Here is a 23,467-nt window from a genome sequence, read left to right as displayed (position 1 = left end):
CCTTGGTTAGTGGACCAGATACGGATGCAATGGCATTATTTTGGAAAATTGGACTGAATCCAGAGATATACGGCACTGTGTATCTAGACTTTTTAATAATCCCAGTTTTAAGTAAAATTGGTGCTATGAAACATAGGCCATGTTTACTCTGTGGCTCCCTGTCCTGCCGTGCACACCCACAGGGCATGTGGGCCACAGTCCATGAAGCTGGATGGTGGACGTGTTCTGCTTCTAAAATGTTCTCACTCATCCAGTATGGTCTTTTCATAGCACTGTCGTGGGGGCCTTGGGAAAGGTGGACACTGTTTATGCCTTCATCCCCCAGAGTTGTAGAGGATCCATTCTGGAAGTCAGTGACCAGGTAGCAGTTTTCTGGACAACCAGGTCCATGGATCACTTCCAAAATGGAGAGAAGAGGACTTTATAAGGGACTTTGCTATGCTGTGCCACTTGGTACATATATCATGGTTATTAGCAACAAGCAAAGCTGAGTAGACTCACTCTCTGTTTCTTCAGTAGCTCCTGAGTTTGTTCTATGGTTCCAGTTTTTTGATTTTTTTTTTTTTTCGCCTTTTGGTCACCATTGGAATATACTGGGTGCTATTAAATATTACTTCCTATGAGAAGAATGCACATACTTTACTCGCTAATATGTTCTTTTCCTCAGTATCAAAATAAGTATTAATGTTGCATACAGTGGCTTTTAGACCTGTGTCAATATGCCACAGAGTAGTCAGACATTAGGAAATGAATATTCAGAAGGTCTTTTGAGTCCTTTACCTTGTATCATAAGAAAGGAGAGAAACTATCCTTAACTTTTGTTTCTACTCTAAAACATGTTTTTCTATTTTATTCTTAATGAATTTTTGTCCTTTTCCTTCTTGAGCATCTTTTGGTGCTTCTGGGATATCTTGATTTGCATGTCAGTGTTGAGTTCAGTGAAGAATAGTTTGTGATTATTGCTCAAAGTGGATTCCCAGAAATAGTCCTTTAGAGTTTTCCCGAAAGGGCCCATATGCTTTAAATAGATGTTAATATATTTAATTTTTTAAAGTTACACAAATAATACATGAATATATTGTTGTAAAAAAGTCAGATAATATAGAAGTATATAGAATAAACCCTTCCCAGTGGGTACCTTGTTTTCCCAAGTGATAATCATTGTTAGGCATTTGGTGAGTGACCTTCCAGACAGTTTTCTTTGTGTTTACCTGTTTTTGTGTATATTCGCACTATAATAGTTGGTATAGGAAAATAGACCAGGTTAAGAAGCAAATAGTTAAAGTTGTTTCATCTCTTTTCTGACCATTCTCTTAACACTGTGACACTGAATTCTTATTTCCTTGTAATGTCACATTGTTCCATTCTATTGTTTCTTATAGGTTTTATTTTATACACTAATTTTTGTTTCTTTTCCATTTTTAGGTCACAATTATGGAGCTACAGGTAAGATGAATTCTTCACTGAATTTGACTGAAGGTAGTCCATTTTCAGAAGCATTCTGTGTTTTAAGTTAAAGCATAGACTTGTTTTAACAAGGCAAGATTTACAAGAATAGAAATGTGTCCAGGCAGTGATGAAACCCATCTGCATCTCAGACCTGACTTCTTGTTCTTTCAGACACAGCTAGCACAGAAGACCACTGTAATCAGTGATGCCAAGTTGAAAGAGCAAGAGTTCAGAGAACAGGTACACGTCTAATTGGTGCCTTTTATTTTGAACTAACGTCCTTAATTTATGTTAATATGTATTGGAACTCAGCTAATTTTTAAAAAAGGAGTGATTTAATGCTCATTGAATAGTTGGCTTTGCAACTGTGTCTTACACAGGAAATTTTATTTCCAAATCTGAAAGTGCTAGAGGAGGACATCTTTGTAAACTTGTGATCACATATATTTAAATAAGCCCATTTGCATTCTGTTATTTCTCGTGCTTAACATTTTGGGTAACAATTTGTGTTTGTCTAGTTTTTAATTACTTATGTTCTACAGAAGAAGTTATTTTTGCTTTTATCAGAGGGAAAATACATTGACTTCAATCTTTACTACTTTTTCCGAGCGGTTAAATTGCCTTGATTTAATATTATTTGTCCGTATACTACTCAGTGATTCAATTTCAGTAGGATCGCATGTGTACATCTAGGAGGATGCACAAGCATGGAAACACCAGTATGTGTCTTGGTGGTACATGATACTCAGTTCCTCCAAACTCTGGAGGAATAGTGACTCAGGTCAGCAGCCTAAGTTTGAAGGCTAAATCTCCAGGAATTTTCCAATTTTCTTAAAATTCATATATATATAAAGACCTTGATAATTATTGAAACTAGGTGAAAGATGGATATTTGAGCATTAATTGTACTATATTTTTTGTATTTGAGTATGTTTGAAACTTTTTATAATATTTTTAAAAAATTCATAAAGATAGATACTAAGTCCCAATGTTACTTTATTTTTTTCTATTTCCTCCTAATTGGGATCAGAGTCACTCTAGAAGGCTGTTTCCACTGGGTGCTCTTGTTGACCTTTGAAGGCTTCTGCTGTGGATAAGAGGCCATGATACTATTTTCAGTAGAATTGGGACCTAGAACAGGTGTAGCTGAACTCTGCTGAGGGGTGAGAGTCCAAATTTCTGGAAGTGACCTTTCCATTAGCTGCAGAGTATCTTCAAAAGCCTTCTTAGTGTGATGTTTTTAAGGTTCATCCATGTTGTGGCATGTATCAGTATTTCACTCCTTTTTATGGCTGCATAATATTTCATTATATGGATAATACCACATTTTGTTTATTGATTCATCAGTTGATGAATGTCTGGGTGGTTTCTACCTTTTGACTGTTGTGAATACTGTTGCTGGGAACATTGTTTACAAGTTTTTGTTTGAACACCTGTTTCCAGTTCTTTGGGTTATACACTCAGGAGTGGAATTGCTAAATCCTATGATAATTAAATGTTTAACTTTTTGAGGAACCACCAAACTATTTTATATTGTGGGCACCATTTTACATTCTCATTAGCAAAGTATAAGAATTTCAATTTCTCCACATCCTCCCCAGCAGTTTTTGATTATAGCTATCCTGGTTAGTATGAAGTGGTGTCTCATTATGGTTTTAATTTGTATTTCCCTAATGACTAATGAGTATCTTCTTTGCAGCAATGTCTATTCAAGTCATTTACTCATTTTTCAGTTAGGTTATTTGCTTTTTTCTTGTTGAATTTTTAGTGTTCCTTATATATTCTGGATATAAATCCCTTATTATATATATGGTTTGCAATTATTTTCTCCCATACTGTGGGCTGTCTTTTCACTTTGTTGATTATGTCCTTTGGGGCACAAAAGATTTACTTTTAACAAAGCCCATTTTATATTTTTTGCTTTTTGTTGTCTGTGCTTTCAGTGTCACATCTAAGAAACCATATGTATTAATTTTATTTGCCTGTATTCAGCATTAAAACAATCTTGTGGCTACAGCAGTCCTTTTTTAATATGTATGATTTCCATATGAATCTCTTGATATAATTGGAATGTTTGTTATTTTTAGATCCACAACTTAGAAGATCGTTTGAAGAAATATGAAAAGAATGTATATGCAACAACTGTGGGGACACCTTACAAAGGTAGGAGTGATCGCTCATATGTTAATTTGTGGTTATTTCATATTAGTTGAATTATGGATGATTTTTATGTTTGTCTTTGCTAATCTAAGTCTTTACAATGAATATATTTTAACTTTTGTAATTCACCAATAATAGCTAGCTTTCTGGAAAAAATGGTAGTAATCTAAAGCAAAATTAATGCACATTTGTTGTTAAAAAAAAAAATCAAACAGTGCTACAATGTGTAAGTGAAACTGCAGATTCCCACTTCATTCTCCACTGTCCATATGGACCTAGTTTACAACTTACATATATGTTTCTGGACTCTTCTGTGTGTTTGCAAACATTTATGTAATCCACTGCATGCACCCTTACAAACACAGTTATATATTGTAGATGCTTCTGGGTTATTGTTGTTTTACTAGTTTACAGTAATGCTGTAATCACTGTTTTTAAACCAGGATTTGAGGAGAAAATAATTTCATAAAAATACTTATTTCAGGGTGGGGAAGGGTGATTTGGAAATATTCTCTTGACTTGAATTATGTATGCTGCTTACAAAGGATTTTAAAGATGAGCTTGAGTCTTTATGTAGTTGTTCCCTTGAGACAGTCATGATCTTTGAATAATCTCAAAACAGTTTTCTATTCTCAGTTTCACTGCCTCATTGCATTAAAAATAGTTTGATTTTGTTAAGTGTTTTGTAAAGCTTTCTGCTTTTTCATGTTAAGACTCTAGGGCATGAATCTAATAAGCTATTTCACATTCTTTTGTGTTTCTGGAAGCTCTTGCTTATTGTTATTCAGTAACATAAGGTATTATACAATTGTTAATTAAACAAGGATTGACTTTAGATTCTTTCCAAAATGCACTTCAAAAAGAAGTGAAGACCAACTTGGAAATTTCCTCTGGCTCTTTGCAGAGAAGATCCCCGCTACAAAGATTGTTTGCCGTAGCTAAGTCAACATACGTGATTCTTAGCATAGAACTGCTGAAGCCATGCTCCATGCTCAGCAGTGCATGTTGAATAGTATTGATTCTTTTTTTTTTAGTTTGAACTTAAGAATTTCATGCATAATTTTCCTTTTTTCTCAGTTCTAAATTGTAAAATGAACACATATGTACAATTTTAAAAATAACCAACACACATGTAATACCAAGTGCTAAGTACTGTTATAAAACACATTTTGAGTGTCAACTCATTTAATCCTCTCAACAATCCAAGCAATCTGGTTGAATATGCACATTAATCTCTTCACCATGCTTCTTCTTCAAAGAGTAAAGTGAGCACCCACCATGCAGGAAGAAAACATTACCAGTTCTTTAGAAGCCTGTGTGTGTCCCTCTATAGTAATATCTATTCCTCTAGTGACAGTATACGGTTCGTATACCTGAACTGTATTTATTCTTTATTTTTAGATTGAAATGGAACTTAACAGATGAACCGTAATTTTTTTATGACAGTCTTTTTAAGATGTTGAATCAAAGACTTTGAAAACCACTATAACGATGTTAATATTTCATACATTTTCAAGTTATTTTATTTACCTTGTGTTTCAAAACAGTGTAGAAAACTTGATTTAAACTTTTGTGCTTTTACATTTGGAAAACTAGAAAAGCTGAAATACTATTCTGAGCTACTAAACTCCTTAATAAAATAAAAATGATTGTATTTTAGTCATTGTAGAACATCTGCAGCCAACCATGTAATCTTAAGAGAGAAACACCAATTTTAAGGAATCTTTGTATTCCACAGGTATAGTCTTTTAATATTGTCATGCCTGAAGAAGGAGGAGGAGAAGGGCAGGGCTGGGGAGATAGAGAAGTAAAGTTGCTATAATAATTCCTTGTTTTCTCTCCCAAGGGGAAAATATGGAATGCTTAGTGTATATGTAATGTACTGCACTACAGTACATCCAATATAATACAGTTAATTCAAGCGTAATGCCTCTCTCCTCGTTCCTTTGATTGCTTTTTAATTTGCCTTTTCCTAAGTAATAAGTAGCTTATCTGGCTTTGTCTTTACAGTTTGATCTGTTTTTTTATTTGGCAGGTGGCAATTTGTACCATACCGACGTCTCGCTCTTTGGAGAACCTACCGAGTTTGAGTATTTGCGAAAAGTGCTTTTTGAGTACATGATGGGTCGTGAGACTAAGGTATAAATCATGTCTGGTGATTTGGTGTGTGGTTTAATTTAAGAGGAAATATGTGCCCTTTTCAATATACATGTTAATGCGTGTTTACTATTAGCAGACCATACATGCTAATAGTAGGCAAGAGGTAATATTGTTATTGCTCTTAGTTTAAAGTGAATTGGCAGATCTTGCGTATATTTGTTACATTTATAAAATGTTAATATAAAAAATACTGTTGGATGATACTAAATGCTAAAAATCAAAATTTCATTAACTTGATATTTTGTGAGATATGTAGCTATTTTTATTTTCTACTTCAGATCTTAAAAGTTAGGAGAATAGATTTCATTTTCATGGAGGCTTCAGGATAGTGTGGATAGTATCGGAAATGCTCATGATTAAGAATGACTATGTAAGGATATTTAGAAACATTTTACTTCAGTCACTATATGTAAGAAAGTTGTTCTTGCACATATGGAATATTGGTCATTTAAACGTAACCACAGTGTGTAAGTAAAAATGCTTGGCTAATTTGTTTTCTAGAATATTAAATTTATTATAAGGTCCTTGAGTGTAGAGTTTTGTTTTATTGTTATTTGTGTCCCTTGCAGTGTTTTAAAAAGACATTTGTATTGGACATTTAGCAAATACATTTTTAATTGAATTGAATGCATTTAGGGAAATTCATGAGCCTTTCTTCAAACAAATTTTTTCATTTGAAGCAATTTCTGTTTCTGACATTGCTTCAGCTTTCTGCCTTCATGAACTTTTACATTACCCGTAGATGTTGGCCCAGAATGGGATAATGAGTTTTCTATACTTAGAAACACTCAGTATTTTAATTTATGGGTCTGTGGTGGTTACTGAGCGCTAAGCCAGGTCAGGGATTGATTTGGCAAATGTATTTGAAACATAAAAAGTACGGGCATAATAAAAATCTCTTTAAAGAATATTATGAATTTATGGATTTTAAGTTAGCTGAACACCAGGAGTTACAGGGCTAGAAGCCATTCGAATCCCTGATCCTATAGAAATCTAATTTCATTGTATCGGAGAGTTCAAATTAAAGTAATATCTAGTGTGATCCTGAACATGCGTCATGGGAGGGATAAATTCACAGTAATTCAGGGCCTTTTCTTAAGGACTTTTTTTTTTAATTCAAAGGATAGCTAAAACTAATTTCTCCTTATCTTTTAAAAACAAAGCTAATGAAACATGACTTTCTCTTATTATGCCTTTATTGGCGAGCAGCCTTTGTTTGAGGTGGGATAGGTAAAGTTCCCTCGTTATTGCAGGGAAGGAGGAAAGGCATATCTTTAAGAAAAATAGCCTCTCAGAACTTAAGCTGCTTTGGTTCATTCATGAATCTAAGGCTGTGATCTCAGGGTTATTGCTAAATAAATTATTTAGCCTTTTCTCAATCTGCAAAATGAAGAGGGTGTGACTGCCTCACCCTGTGTCTTGTGGAGGTTGCAAACGTGGGTGGGGTGAGGTCCCTGCAGAGTCTGAGTCTGGAAGAAAGGCCCAGCACAGCACGAGGTACGTTCTGGGGCGGTGCCAGTGCAGCTCAGTCTGAGCTTGTGCCTTCAGGGCTGTGCAGGTCCTCACTCTGCAGGCTGTGACCAGGGAGACAGCTGAAAGGGAGTTCTTGTGGCTCTGGCAGCCCCATCTACTACGTGCCTGGGAACCCGTGGTGAGGAGGCTCTGCTTGTCTTCAGCAGTCAGTGTTCTTTTCTGATTACTGAAAATGAGTAGTCTTTCATTCTGCCATCACATTTTACAGGTAAATTGTGAAAATCGGTAGCAGATACTTAGTTTAATTTACTGCGGATTTATTGAGTACTTACTACATGTGGCCCTTTGTTTATCATCATAATGGACAGGAAGATGAAAATTGACACTACCTCTAACATTACAGTGTTTAAAATATAGTGAGAAAGTGGAGCTGTCCTCACTAAGCAGAGTACGACAGAATGAGTGTAGCAGGGGCTCTTAAGAGAGGCACAGGGGCCTCATGTTTAATTGAGGAGGGTCAGGGGTATCATGGAGAAGGAGGGGTGTATACAGGCCTTTAAAAAGGGGCTTGGCTTTTGATGGATGAGCTCAGACAGGAGGAAAGCCCAGACAGAAGGTCTGAGACAGGAAGTTGAGTGTGGGTTTTGGAATGACGAGTAGTCCCCTCCAACTAAAATGCTCATCTGTGAGGTGGAAGTGACTGCTTAGGGCTGCACAGAGTGCGGAGGGTCTGGAGTGTTTTCAGAGTTTTACCTGTAGGTTATTGAGAGGTAGCCCTGAATATTTTTGAGCAAGGGGTCGACAAGATCAGAGCTGTTTCTAGACATACCTTTTGTTGATTTGCCCAATTTGTATACATTAACAAAGAATTTGAAATGGAGACCCAGTTGTGGTTTTAGAATGAGCTGGAATGTACTGTGGCTTCTGTGATTTGATCACCATCTGCAGTTGTTTCTTGTCCAGCGGGATCTGTATGTCATCCCACCTGTCTTTCTTCATCGGCTTTTGCACACAGTGTTCCTTATTTTTTGAGGCAGAGGATTTGTTTTTCAGACCACATGTATGACATACATTCTTATAGTGTGAAGTTAAGGAAGCTCCTCTTCTTTCTTCTGTCCTTGCAGTTTCTTTTTCTTGGGTTTTGATCCTCCATGTTATTACTGATACTGAAATTCAGCCTGTTCTCCTTTTCAGTATAAAGTATTTCTCATTCTAACCTTTATTGAAGCCTCTCCCTAACGAATACCTGGCAGGAGAGGCCACTTCTCAACCAGGTTGCTCATTTGAACTTGTCCTCACTTCCCAGGGCCTGAGGATAGTGTATGTAGAGTAGACAGTCGGATTTCTTTCCCATGGTATGGCAAAGAGCCTGGGCTTCCCATAAAAGTGTTTTCTGGTAAGCCAGCAACGAGCTTTCAGTCTTTACTGGCTGCATATTCAGCATCACTGATGAATGTAGAGGTGGGTTTCCCGTTTAACATTGTCTCCAAATGTGAATAGGCAAGTAGCCAGTTCTTTTTTTTTTTTTTTTTTTCTGCCAAGACATGCTCATACATACATGAATATGTGGTTTCATAGTGAAAATAAATGGACTTTTGGGTACTTTGAATTTGATAGCTTTTGAAATTAAAAGAAATGTTCCCTATAACTGTGAATCTCAGAATTTTAGATTTTTGGTACTACCTAAAAACAGTCTTCATAGATAGTATACTTGAAACCACTTTAAAATTCCAGGGAGCTAATAAAAAGAGTACTGAAATAGTTACTACTTCATAGTTCTCTTGCTGTTTGACGCCACATGTCTGCTTGGTTTCTCGACTTGAGTTTAGCACAGAAGATTCTGTTCTATCTAGGCAATACTAAGATGAGAGTTTTTGTAAAATGCTATCGAATTCTCCTAGAACTAAGTTGTTTAAACAGTATTTTTTTAATCATCAAGTTGGGAGAGGCCAAGATAAAAGGAAGGAAGAGGTCTGAAACAAAAATCTTGCAAAAATCTTTATGGGGTTTTTGGTTGAGAAATATTAGTTGATATGTTAGTTGAAGTGAGTTTTAGAAATTTGTAAAGTCCCTTGCCTGGGCTTAGCGCATAATAGAAGTTTGAAAGCCATTAGTTCCTTTTCTTCCTGGAAATAATTACACTTTTTTTTCTAATGATGTGAGTTCCTAAAATTTTCGGTTAACTCTATTATGTCGTCTTTTTCTCAGTGACCTTCTGCAGTCACCCCTCCCCCTCCAACACACACACACACAGTCTGGTGACTGTGAACAAAGCATGTTAGAGTCAGTTCTCTGGGTGAGCCTCCCATCCTCTGTAGTCCTCTCCTGCTACAGAGACTAGTACCGCTGGTCCTCTGGAAAGCACTGATGCCTGAATTTGTATGTAAGCACTAAACTTGTTATCCTACTCATTTCATAAGTGCTATCTTCTTTCCTCTCTGTCTCCCTCAAAACATCTCATCTTGATACAAAATAGGGAATTTCAACCTTTGAGGAGAATTTTCCACGAGCTTATGGGTGACAGTCTGACTTACGGTATATTTATTTAGATCTGCACAGTTTATGATCTTGTTTTGCAAGCCACCATGTGTAATGTTTTGATTCATCCTGTTTTCTACCAAACAAAGCATCTTGTGTTTATTTAAAATGTAATTTGTATTTTTATTAGGCTGATGTGCTGCATGTCTTAAAAAAATACCTATAAGCATGTTCATGTTCATGCAGTAGCCCGTGTTTATGAGATATATGATGTGATTTAGTTCAAGCTGAGCTTGGGAGTATCCAATTCTGATTATTTAGAGCATATGTTTTGGCAATACAATACTTACTGGATAGATTTCTGCAAATAAAAAGCCTTATAAAATGAATGAGTAACAAAGTTTTAAGTCTTACTAAGACAAAGGGCCAAGAGCATTAGAACTTTATATAGCTTCATGCTATTGTAAATGCATCTTCTTCAAGTAATATCAACCTAGACGTTGTGAGAGGTTCTTTCAAATTGAAATTCTAGTGCTGGCTGTCATTTCGTTGTCTAATACCTTCACATCATACTTCTTTGGTCGTGGCTTCCATTGAGAGCACTAAAGAATCCCACCAGCAGAACATGTCAGAATGGGTTGAGACCTCATCTGCTTCACTGTCTAGTGATGGCCTCTTGTCTTTCTTGTAGACCATGGCAAAGGTTATAACCACTGTATTGAAGTTTCCTGATGATCAGACTCAGAAAATTTTGGAAAGAGAAGATGCTCGGCTAATGGTAAGCTTTAAAAGTAAGCTATGGCTAGAAGATGACTTTATCTCATCTGTTTACATTCTGTCTCATTTACAAAGACTTTGAGTTGGCAAAAGAAATTTAAGTTTTAATTTTTATTGTACCATAGCCCGAAAAATAAGAGTGCAACTGCATTAAGAAAATTAAACAGAGGGCAAATCTGAATGGATGTCCTCAAGGAAAGAACAATCCTGTTTAATAATATATAAGCATTGACACCTATATATGCTGTATGGGATTCCCAGAACTTGGGCTCTTTATGGGAAGGATGGGAAAGGCATTTGTTCTGGTGCATCCAGTAGTAATTTTTTAAACCAAATTATATTATGATGTTAGGTGTTTTATAGATTACAATTCCTTGTTCTACTTCAGTTGTTTTCCAAATACAACAAGTCTTGAGTAAAAGAATTTATGCATTTTTGAGCTTTTTTTTTTTGACGTATTCCCTGGAAGGGAAATGTGGATAACTGAATTAGTAGAAACTTTTCTGTGAAGTCAGCTGTGATTGAAATGAAATAAACGCAAACTTCATAAATTCCGCAGAATTCCCCATTCCTAACTTCTTTTTGCCCTAGACACATAATTCAGTAAGAAGATCCTCTCTAAGCAGAGTGTGCAATTTGTGACTGCTTGGTGTCTGGCCCCTGGCTTTCTCTTTGTGCTTCCTTTTCCTCTCGCTAGTACCCGCAGCACTTCCACATCTCCTCCCCAATTCCTTTACCACGTCATGTTCCAGTACTGCTGTTCTTTTCACCTTTCTATTTAAAGCAAACGAAGATCTCCTCTTCACTGATGGGTTGGCCTGTGTCTGCGTATCTCCAGTAAGAAGGACCAAGTCACTAAGTAATTACCTCTCAGAGCACCCCATCTTACCTAGAGACTGTATTTCTTACAAAAATTCTGACATCTTGAGCCCACATCTCCCTTTGTGTTGCCGTCCCCCGTTTGTTCTGGTTCTAACCCACAGAACTCAACCAAAAACCTGGAGATGGCCTGGATGGAAGGCTTTTACCCTCCAGGCTCAATGCCCTCAGCACTTACCAGCCGTTCATGAAGTTCCTCTCCTCTGACCCACTGCCTATTCTGACCTCTTCCTGGCTTCCTTTAAGGTCATCCCAGCATTCCTGACTTTTGTCCCAACACTCTGTTGTATATTGTATTATTTACCTATTGTATATTTTCTGGGACAGTTGCAGTTATTTTGGTGAGCATTTAATTGCTTTTTGTAAAGCATCTCTCTCTGGTATCTCATGGTCTGAAAAATACTGTCATGCCTCTATAGTTAATACTGGTTGTAGACATTTTTGATGAAGAAGTGTGTCTCTTTAAGGATGCCCCTCATCAGTAGCAAGAATATTGTTTTAAATTATAACAAACATCTAATTCTGTAATCTGTAGTCATTCAGAGCAGTTTTCCTCTTCACTGAGTTAAACAGCTGTGTCTTTGTGAAAATAAAAATCTCTAGTGCAGGCTAGCCTGTTGACACGATTCTGTCATTATGGTCTAGTTTAAGGGAATATTTTTAAATGACATAAATAAAAAGCTTTTATTACCTTTGTTCATTTTCCCTGGCCTCTTTATTACCTTGATGTTGGGGTATGGCCAAACTCTCCTCTTACTTTTGGGCTACATTTGTCAGGATTTGAATGTAGTGTAGATTCATCCTAAGTCACAGCTTTGGCAAGTATGGTAGAAAATATTCCCCCTCACCCAGTACACATGTGCAGAGACTGGTCTGCCTCGAAGGACACTAAGTGAATTAATTACATGTAAACAGTGAACCATGTAAAAACCTTTTAAGGCAGACAGGGGCAATATGTGTTTCTTACAAAAAGTCTGACTTATCTTGAGCCCAAATCTCCCTTCCTGTTGTGGTCCCCAGTTTTCTTTCTTTTTTAGTTTAACCAAAAAGAAGTCTTTGGAAAACATTATATATTCTTTATTCCTGAATAAAATATTCATTCTAGATAAGGATGAAACAGTGAATGACCCTTCCTGAAATAATCCTCCCTTATCCCAGAGGCTGACCTGCCCAGAAAGAAAGTCCTACTCTTTCCTCTACTGTTTTAAGCAAAGTCTCATCCATCGTTATCTTTTACTTGATGAATGAGTTGTCAACAGTCACCTACTCTTTTACTGCTTATGGCGAATACTGGAAGATTGAAGACATGGAAGATACGGTTACTGATCTTGTAGAACCTTTAATTTTAGGGGGAAGAGAGAGCAACCATTCATTTGTACGTGCATAAGAGATGTGGCCAAGTAATATAATTCAAATAATTAAAACAGATGCTTAGGAAATATGAAATGAGTTATAGTGAGCTCAAAATGAGGGAGGTCCCCAAAGATAACTTTTATCAATCTGAGTCTCCTTTTGTCAGTATAAAGAGATTTTTGGCACTTAATAGGGTGACTCATGATTGTTTCCTTATTTGATGGAAAATTAGGATTACTGTTGATTGAGAAGGTTGAAGCAGGAGTCACATTTGCCTTAAGATAGCTGTCATTCATAAAATGAGCAATAAGAATCACTGTCTTTGAACAAGGCTTTCAAAGAAATTACGACTTATTTCATATCCCAGTGAGCTGCGGCTGATTAGAGCAAAACGCTGCTAAGAATAGTGACTTCCCTTTTTCTATAAAAGTGTCCAATAGAAAGACACATAAATGCATAGAAAACAAAGGCTCTTTAGGAGTTTATTAAATAATCATTTAAAAACTATTCAGTCACTTAGCTTTAAATGTGTGTTCCAGATGGACTGTTTCTGTAATTTGTTGTAACTGTGCAGCTACAGTTTTCCCCTCTATTCAAATCAACAGCAGTGAATTTTTTTTATTTTACGTTTTATTTTAGGTTTTAGGGGTTGCAAAGCTGGTAAAAAAAGTAAACTGAACAACCCCCGATGCATTGCAGAGCTCTATCCCCTGTATTTGGGATGCTTGACAGAGAGTGTGGATTGTAGTTTGTGCTGACAGTGTGCAGCCCACATCAGTGTTTGCATTATTTAGCAGGTATTAGAGGAGGAATCCATTCTAAAAACTTTGCTTTATGACCCTAATGATTTTGTATTTGCTTTGTGGCATTGATCAGAAACTTTCCATGACTGCTGGTAAGGTATTTTTCAGTTTATCCCTTTGTTGCTAAATCTCCCCTCCCCTCAGGGAGTTTTATACTCTTTATTTGAAAAAAACAAACAAACAAACAAACAAACAAAACTAAAAACCCATTACAGAATACAACAGTTATCATTTAATAAGTGGTTTCAGAGTTTAAACTAATTTTAAGAATATATTTTGTAGATAAGAAACCGTTGTTAAGTAAGATAAAATTATAGGGCATAATGAAAGTCTGGTTTATAGGAGGGTCACGATGTGTAGAGAAGTCATTCATTTGACAAGTCTCAGAGCCTCTGTTTCTTCACAGAACTAACATTATCTTGTTAGGACTGCTGTGGAATCAAAGTACATACAGTGCCTGCACCGGGCTTTGTGCTAATGACTACCACGTAGAAATATGTCTTCCCTAGAAAATGAGACTTGGAAAGGTAAACTAATAATGTGTGTAAGATAAATCATGGAGACCTCGGTGTAGCACTCAAGTCGTTTTGTAGGAATGATGCCAGCTCACAAAATGTCCCATCTCCAGTTTCAGCACCTCAGAGTGCCAGCCACGTGTCGCTTGGCTGTGGTGAGAGCTCTTAACAGCTCAGCCCCTGGGTAACTTTGAGCAAACCCTTTTCATGTTTCTGGCCGTTACTGGTAAAACAAGTGTGTTGGATTATTCTATCCCTAAGGTTTCTTTTCCTCTAAAGTATTAAGTTGGTTGTAAATTTTAAAGTTTTAGATTTGTTTCAAGTGGGAAAAAACTTGTCTCACGTAACTGGGCAGAAGCTAAAGAATGTGCACATTTAATATGCATATACCTCTGTCTTCCCTAGAGCAGCCCTTTTCCTCCTTTCAGTTTTTAGCTTATTGTGTCTGATACTTTGTTTTGTGATGGTCTAGGTAGTTTAGATGGCTAGTAGATGGGATATTTGAGGAGCAGGGTGGAAGCGAGAGTGAATACAGAAGTCATTGGCTTGTTTTTTGCTGAGCCAGACTGCCCTAGAAGTACACCATCAGACCTTTTTTTTTTCTTAAAGGAGAGTATTATTTATTTAGAATAATTTCAGTAAAAAAGTTTATCTTAATTGGGTGCTAAATCATCTCTTGGAATTGACAGGTTCTTTTGTTATACAGAAGTCTTAATTTTTAAAGAAGTATTTCTAGGAATACACTTTTCCCTTTAGCGTGCTAGCAAACTTAATGACACGTTCAACCTAAATGACTATTTTCCTGATGACTCCATTAAAAGAAATTTTTCTTTTCTGATGAAAAAGATTTGGCTCGTTTTCATTTCCCATCCACTCTAGTCATTTTTAAAGATTGATCTTCTGTTGGCGTTTTTGCTTTGCTTTTATGCTGATCCTTTGTGTTGTGTCAAGTTCTTGATCAGTCCTTATTCTGGACCAGTCTTGTACTTAAGATAATGTTTCTCACTTCTCTCCCTTTGGTTGGGGTCTTTTAAATCTCCTCCAAATTAATAAAATCATCAGAACTTTTCAGCATTGTTACGTACAAAGTTCTCCATTCCAGTGGAGGTTGGCCTTTCCCTTTTTGCATGGGCTCAGTAGGTGTGGGCAAGGTGGATTCAAGAAACAAATGCAAATAAAACTGATGCATAATGAAAAATACTGCACACAAAAAATACGTGTTAGTTATCTTTAAAGTGGTTTTGCCTCTTGATTTTGTAAGAATTACGTAATATGTGATCATTGCGAAAAAACATCGCAAACAGTTTAGAAACATGTTACATGGAAAGGGAGACCTTCATGATGTTCAGCCTCCCAGCTGTTTCCACCATGCCGAGATCACGTCTGCTGATAGTGTGGTGAAGGTTCCCAGGTGTTCTAAGCTTATAATTATATACTTATAATTATTCTTTTATCACTTAAGTACTTTGTTTTATGAAAATGAGAGTATGCAACAACTTGCGTTTTTCATTTAATATATTTTTATATTGTTCCACCTCATTACAAATTGATTTACCTTATTTTTAATGGTTGATTATATGATCATATGAATGTCCTACAGTTTAGTTTATCAGTTTCCCACGCATGGAGACTTAGATTATTTCAGTTTTTCAATCCTTAACAAACATAGACACAGGGAACATACATATATTTTGCATACTTCTGCAAGTTTTCCAATAGGATATTAGCCATATTGTGTGTGTGTATTGCAAATACTATTTTCTAATTTGTCTTTTGATTTTGCTGCTGCTTACTAACTGCACGTTAAATTAAAAGATAAATAAAATGATGCTTCTGAGGTTGGTCACACTATCTAAGAATGGACTCAGATGTTATAAACAACCCCTGTTTTTGCTGATGCTGTTTTAAAGCAAACCAGGAAGCTAATTAGTAATCTTGGATTGTGACCATGTTAAGTAGGGTATAGAATTTATTTAAGAAGTTTGCTACAGTAAGAACTGTGTTTACAGAGATTGGGTCCCTTTGAATAGAAACTTTGGTTTGGGTCATCTTTCCTGAAACCATCGCTGATATACTGTTGGGTTACAGGAGAGTTATTTACTGATTAAATTGACATATTTTAGGAATGATAATTCAACATATAGACATACTGTATTCACATTCAGCAACATTCCTCCCAGAACTTTTGATGGTAAATTAAGATTATATAAATCAAATTTTAAAGTGTACTTTAGTGGAATTATGAAAGAAGTCCTTTTACAAACCAAATAACCACAACCTACTTAATTCTAGCATATAGATATGTACTTACAATGTGAAGTACATCTATAATTGTGTTGTTTAAGTTTTTGAATTTAAGTTCTAAGTAAAATCTCTGCCACGTAGTGTTTTATTTCCTCAGGATGGGAGGGAGCTGTTACAGTTTCCTTAGCCTATACTTTCTTGATTTGGGGAGATGTAAGAAAAATTTAAGTACATTCTGTTTAAGCCTTTGAAGTTCTATACACATATAATCTCTGTGTTAAGTCTTAAAACTAACCCAATAAGCTTTTTTTCTTCCTGGCTTTGTAGTATACTTCACCTCGCAGTGGTATCTTCTGAGTAAACCATCAGTCTGTGCTTAGTTAGCATGTGGTGAGTGAAGAATAATGTCTTGTGTCTTTTGTGCAAAAATCAAATGTATTGCATGATACTAACCATTTTGCTGGAATTCTTTTGCTTTTTTGTTTAATGAAAATATGATTATGCTATGGGTTAATATAGGGATTTCTATTAATTTTGCTTTATAGATTAAGAATATATAGATTAATAATCAGTACCACCAGTAAATATTACATAATTCTAGGAACTTTTAGTTCTTTAAGTAGTAGTTGAACGTTTCAAGATTGCTCTTTGAAATTTTATTAAAGAATCCCCCCAAAATTTTTATGTTTATCCCTTTTTGCTTTTTCTTTCTGAAGAATGGTCTTTGAAGTTAATAAAGATTGAGAGCGAGAAATGAAAAATCATTTTCTAGGTTACAGTGATGTATTTCATGAAACCAGCATGTAAAATACTGCAAAAAGCCTGCTTAGAGTCAAGGCTAGTCTGAAATAATGAACGCTAGTAAAGTTGACTTTAAATAAATGCACTTTTATTACTTCCTAGCATCATACAATAACACATTTGTCCCTAGGAGATCTTTAGGCAGCCTGCTTTAATTGAGAGTGGCCATTTCTACTTGACATATTATGACAATGAAGTGGAGACATCCAAAGTGTTTGAACACATTTAAACACCCCTCCCATCACCTCACATATTATCCATGCTATAAGCATGACTCAGCACCCCCTAAAAATTTAGGGTGCATCTTTACCTCAAACTTTGCTAGAATTTTCACAAATAACAAGTAAGCTGGATCACAGTCAGTAAGGCTTAATTATAATTAAAATAAAGATTCTATGATTATTAATTCAGCTAATAGTCAACTAACAGTATCAAGGTTTAAAATGGTAATATATGCATTTTTTAACCTTTTAAAAATATCCTTTCTGCCTACATTTAGTGTCATTTTTATTTCTAATATATGTTAGTTAACTTGCCTTAGTGATTATCTGAAACTATCATTACTCATATAAATCCATGTCTAACCCAATAAGTCTTAACATTTATCTTTCATATTATAAATACTACATCATGCTTGCTAATATATTATTATATTTAAATAGTATCATTTGAAAGGTGTACTATGTAGCATTTCTATTGATTGATTAATTGTCTCCTCAACTTTTAGTTTGAAGAATTTCAAACAAGATTGGTAAAAATAGTACCATAAACACCCATATACTGTTCACCTATATTCACCAGTTATTAGCATTTTGCCAAATTTTCTCTGTTGCTCTCACTCTTGCTTTCTCTCCATACACAGTGTTCCCTTCTATGACACTAGACAGTTGCTTGCAAACATGAACTAAATATTTCAGCAAGTATATTTAAGAACAAGGGCATTTTCCTACATATTCACAATACAGTTACCACTCTCAGGAAATTTCATATAAATACAATACTGTTATCTAATAAATAGTGAATATTCACATTTCCCCAGATTTCCAAATAACGTTTTTCATACTTTTTTAAAGTCCAGGATCTATTCAGAGATTGCACATTGCATTTTGTTGTCATGTTCTTCTAGTCTCTTTTAAACTAGAAAACTTCTCCCCGCCTGTTTTTTGTCTCTTGTGACATTGACATTGTGCAGCGTTGCTGAATCATGCATGAATTTCTTCTCCCGCAACAGCACAAGCTAAGGTTTCAAAATAATAACTGACAAAGGGATTTACATATCACAGAGATCTTTTTCTTCTCTAGGTTTCTAAGACTAGCATGATATTGAGCGAGTTTGTAAATAATAAACTACTGGAAGTACATCATCAGTAGTGGATTACATTATCCATGTACAAGTTAAGATTTTAAAACATTTTCTCTTTACTAAAATGCATATGAAAAGTTCATCTCTATTACTTAATCTTATTTGGTAGTTTATTTTTATGCATTTTTAACCTCATACTACTAGCTTTTAGCAGCTTAAACAGACCTTATTAGGAAAGTTTGGCATCATGTCTCAGAGTATTTTAAGTTTTCTAAAATTGTTTGTTAATTTCAGATGAGGCATAACTTTTTCACACCAAAATGCTGTTGTCCTTTGCTGCCAAGCGTAGCATCCTGGGAGGACTGCAATACGTAGAAAAAGCAACACTTTAGGGAAAAGGGAAGAACCTCTTCTGCCCTTGAATCCAGGCTGCATCCTTGTGAGATTCTGACATGTCAGCACGTTTACTCCTGGCTTTTTCTCATTATGACCTGTTAGCATTCAGTACCTGGTGAAAGGTTGTAGTTACAGATTTCAGTTAAAAATACTGCTTTATAGGATTGCTGATTACAAGTCAGATCTTCCCAAGAACAGTAATTTTTAGAAGAGTCCTTTAAGATTTAATATTTAGAACATTTCTGCTTTAGTCCTGAGACCAGAGAATATACTTTTGATATAATTTTATTTTAACTTGAAAAAACAAATCTCCCAAAAAGGTACCTTCAAAAGTTTTGTTTTTGTTTTTTCCCTTTCTCTCTTTATCTTCTTTTCCTTTTTCTTTTCTAGTCATGGCTCCGATCTTCATCCTGAAGGAATGGGAAGATTGGTGTGGGGCAAGCCCAGAAAACTGCACATTTGCTGTTCTTAGAGAACGAAGCTGTTATTCAGGCCCCACATGTAGCCAAAAGACCAAGAGAAACCTGACCTTGGCCCACAGAATGATTGCAGGCTGCCTTTAAAAGAGATTGTATCAGTGGAGAAATGACGATAGTTTTTTTTTTTTCCCTTCTTTTTCCTTCAGTTTTTTTGTTGGGAAGAGTTTTGTGTTTAAAAGATATTTTGAATAACTTAATCTGATTTATGGGCTCACTTAATGTTCTTTTCTTCCATTCTTTTTGTCCCTGTTTTTAAAGAACTGCTTGCCTTTCCTATTTATTTTTAGGGTGATTTTTTTTTTCTTAAAAAGACTTGTGCAATACATTTTGAGGTGAAATGTAGTGGATTTTTTTCTGATAAATTAGAGCATTTAATTGACGGTTTTATCCAGATTGATTTGTTGAATATTTGCTAAAGACTAGTTCTTTAAGCTATGACTTAATGATAAATCCAAATGGCAGTACCTCATTGTTTACTTAGCTTTTGTACTTATATTTTTCAGAGGAAAAAATACTACTGTAAATTGTAAATAGTCAATACATAATTGTATTGTACGGAAATCTGTGACTGTTGGCAGTGTCATCTCGGAAGAACAGATAAATAAAGTTTATTTACTATATAAAATTTGCTTATTGTGTTTTTTCTTAGGTTGAAATCTATTCAGAAGTTAAGAATTTATGTTCTTCTGGGTGAAAACAATGAGGAGCTGTTTGTCAAGAGAGCTGAATGCTCAGCAGTTAGAAGGATTTTTTTATGTTCAAAATGAGCATGACCGAGTTAAAAGAAAGATGGAAACAGGAAACGCTTCATGCTGTGTGTTTTAGGATTCTGCCAGTTTGGGGATGCCTCTTGTCTCGGGAGTAGATCAGACTTTGATTCTGTTGAAACTTAGACATTTCTGGACACCAGGATATGGGAACTAAAAGAGAAAATGATACAGAACCCCCACCAAGTACTCACCATGATTATTACTTCAGTGCTTTTAATCATGGAGTGTTTTTCTAATGTGTGAATGGATATGTGTGTGTATGTGCACACGCATGTATATTTGTTTATAATGAGGCCTATTAAAATTCCTATGAAATTATTTTTAATTGCTGCATAATATTTTATCCTTGATATGCCCTCATTTAACCCTGTTTTCTCTACTGTTAATCATTTAGGTTGTGTGTAATTCTTCACTTCCCTTCAGTCCTCCATGACGATCGTATTGTCCATATTTGAAAGAACAAACTGGAAGCAACCTGTCTTTCCCTCAACAGCCTTTGGTTGCCAAACACGGGCACGTTTCAGGTTACTGTGCGCCAGCTTTGTCTGGCACCTTTCCCCCAACATTCTGAGGACAGGACTCAAGGATGAACATTCGGAGTCAGTACATGCTTAAACACTACATTTCCGAACTGGGCTTCACCCAGATGTGCAGTGTCAGAGACGAATTGTAGTAACGATGCCTGAAGCATCCTCTCTGGGGGGTGCAGGTGGGGGTGTGGACAAGGCAGCAGCGGCATTCCTTCCATCCCCAGGCCATTGTTTCTGCAGTAATAACAGTTTCCTTGGGCCTTAATTCGGGATCCTCTTTAGTCGGGTTTTGTTGTTCTTTCTAGGGACGTCCATACACCAAACGTGAATGTATGACACTTAGTAAACAATACAGCCCTTTAAAATTTTACTCAGATTAAATGTGCTCAACTACAAGTATGGAGGGATGGGTATCTCTCTCATACTTTTCCAACTGCTTAGTCCCCTGCTTCAGGAAGGTTGCCCCTTGATTACCTCACACCCAGGTAAGGCTGCTCTCCCCTTTCAAAGGGGGAATGTCTAATATGTTTCCCTGTCTGTCCCTCTTTCTCTTCTACTGCTGTAGGTTGCGGGTGGGTAGGACAGATAATTTGTCTTTTTCATTCACAGGTTTACAGGAAAATTTAGCTCAAGATTCGGTGTGGATCGTGAGATCCTGGGCATAACGTCTGATGCTATGGGTTGGGTAAGACTTTTGGGAAGTCTTTGAGATGAATGTCTTTTCCAGGCAACTAGGAAGGAAATGAGTATTTATGGCCCAGTGAGCAGACTGTGGTAGGCTGGGTTATTGTTTCCAGTTCTTCTCTCCCTCCGTGTATTTGGATTATGCATCCACATACTTCGTTATCTGACTTTGCGGTTCCCACTATAGAGAGGGTGGAGTCCATTTCTCCACTAACATTGAGTTTACCTGTGTAACTTTAGTCAATGAGTTTTGAGTGGACATGACCTCTGGCACATGTGAGCAGCAGTTTTAAGAGCCCTTGCATAGTTCAGCCATTGCTCTTTTATCTCTGCCATGAGGTTAAGATACGGATTCTCCCTTAGCTTGGGCCCTGGGATAATGAAGACGGGCTGACTACACATGTGACAAGAGGGAGAAATAAATAGTTATTATTAGAGGATCATTTGTTACTGTAGTATAACCTAGTGAAAACTAATACATTGTGCAAAAAAAAAAAAGTTGCAGGATAATATGATTGTCTTTAGTTTCTACAAGTTTGACTATGGTGTGTCTTGGTGTGGATTTCTTTAGGTTTATCCTGGTTAGGGTTTGCCCAGCTTCTTGAATCCACAAGTTTATGACTTGCCAAATTTGGGAAGTTTTCTCTGAGTATTTTCTCAGCTCTTCCCTTTCCCTCCTCTCCCTGGACTCCAGTGACATGTTCAGTCCTTTGTTGTAGTCCCACAAGTCCCTAAGGCTCTGTTCTATTTTTTTTTTCCCATCCTGTTTTCTCTCTTCTTCAGATTGAGTAATTTCTTTTGTTCTGTTTTCAACTTCACTGACTTTCCTAAGTTTTCTCCATTCTGCTATTGAACCCATCCATTGGGTTTTTAATTTCAGTCATTATACTTCTCAGTTCTAAAACCCCCACTTGGGTCTTTATATCTTCCATTTCTTTGCAGAGATGTTCTGTTTCTTTGCTGAGGCTCTGTTTTCTCATTTGTTTCAAGCATGTTTATAATGGCTCATTGAAGCATATGTATGGTGGCTGCTTTAAAATCTTTGTCAGCTAAAGGATGGGATGGAAGTCCAGATTCTCCACTAGGCCTTCACTGACACCGAAGGTGGGGAGGGTCTCCTCATCCCTGCTGGGTGGAGGTGCAGAGTTACAGTGCCCCACTAGGCCTCTGCTGACACCATGGCAGGGTGACCTCTTTACCTTTGGGTAGTAGTGAAAGTCGAGTCTTCTCTAGGTCTCCTCCTCTTCTTCCACCACAGCAGGAAGGCGGAGGGGACCTAGTTGCTGCTGGTGGGGTGGAAGTCCAGGCTTCCCATCTGGTCCCCACTGACACCATGGGGACGAGTGGGATGGGGTGATCTCATTGCCACCCACCAGGGATGAAAGTCCCTGCTGCTGCTCAGCCTGCTCTGACATCACCCTGGCATGAGTTTGGGTGCCTCCTTACCGCCTGGCGGATGTCAGAGGTCTAGGCTCCCCCTGGGCATTTGCTGGCAGCGGTGGGAGGGAGAGTCACATTGTTTTTTGCTGGAGTGTTTTTTTTTTTTTGGTGCTTGGCTGGAGTAGAGGGGTGGTTGTCTAAAAGCTTTCTATCTTGCCAGGCTGCCCCTTCCCTAGTCCTTTGCTGGAGCATTCATCATCTCCAGTGTCTTCAGCTCCCAGGCTGCCATATGCAAGGCAGAGAAGAACCTCGGGGATTCACAGCATGTCTTTCCTCAGGTCTCAGGCTCCCTAGCCAGTCTGCCTCCTCCTCTCCACCTTTCACAGTCTTACATTTGTTTTATCTGCAGTGTCCAGGATTTTCAGTTGTACTTAGTGGGAGGAGCAGGGAGACGGATGTCTACTCCGTCCTCCCAGAAGCAGGTCTCCTATACCATGTGATTGTACTTCTGTGTTCACGTATGTATTCATTATGTATATTATTGATTTAAGGAATTCTACATACAGTTACAGATACACATACTTTTAATAAATGTATGCATATATAAACTAGAGGGATATACTGTTAGTTCACAGTAGTGGTAATAACTGGTCTTCCCTGGTCACCTCCATCCAATCTCTATTTCCTCATCCTTCTTTAGTTTTTTTCATGGTATCGAGTATTGCCTGCCCTCAGTAAAAACTGTTGTTTTCTTTGTACTAGAATGAAAACCAGGAGGCCAGGCACATTATCCTTGTCCACTGTTAAATCCTCATGACCTAGAATTTGGAGTT

The 23,467-nt window shown here is 36.8% G+C and overlaps 1 protein-coding gene across 5 annotated transcripts in view; it reads left to right on the top strand.

The window, feature by feature from the left end:
* The window catches only part of GOLGA4 (golgin A4), an 87,596-nt gene extending 67,701 nt beyond the window's left edge, over window positions 1-19,895 (top strand). For 2 of the 5 annotated variants that reach the window (XM_014562311.2, XM_014562309.2), the window contains 7 exons: window positions 1,426-1,446; window positions 1,621-1,689; window positions 3,537-3,612; window positions 5,645-5,748; window positions 10,412-10,498; window positions 16,619-16,681; window positions 19,182-19,895. In XM_014562311.2, coding sequence (XP_014417797.2) covers window positions 1,426-1,446; window positions 1,621-1,689; window positions 3,537-3,612; window positions 5,645-5,748; window positions 10,412-10,498; window positions 16,619-16,648 — 387 coding nt within the window. In that variant the 3' untranslated portion in view covers window positions 16,649-16,681; window positions 19,182-19,895. Of the gene's footprint in view, window positions 1-1,425; window positions 1,447-1,620; window positions 1,690-3,536; window positions 3,613-5,644; window positions 5,749-10,411; window positions 10,499-16,618; window positions 16,682-19,181 lie in introns of those variants that run through there. The other 3 variants (XM_006188344.2, XM_014562310.2, XM_032459243.1) reach the window with 2 other exon arrangements.
* The last annotated feature ends 3,572 nt before the right edge of the window (window positions 19,896-23,467 follow it).

The sequence above is a fragment of the Camelus ferus genome, chromosome 17 (genome assembly GCF_009834535.1).
Source record: "Camelus ferus isolate YT-003-E chromosome 17, BCGSAC_Cfer_1.0, whole genome shotgun sequence".
NCBI lineage: Eukaryota > Metazoa > Chordata > Mammalia > Artiodactyla > Camelidae > Camelus > Camelus ferus.
Note: the sequence above shows the minus strand (reverse complement) of the source record. Positions and strands in the feature narration are given on the sequence as shown.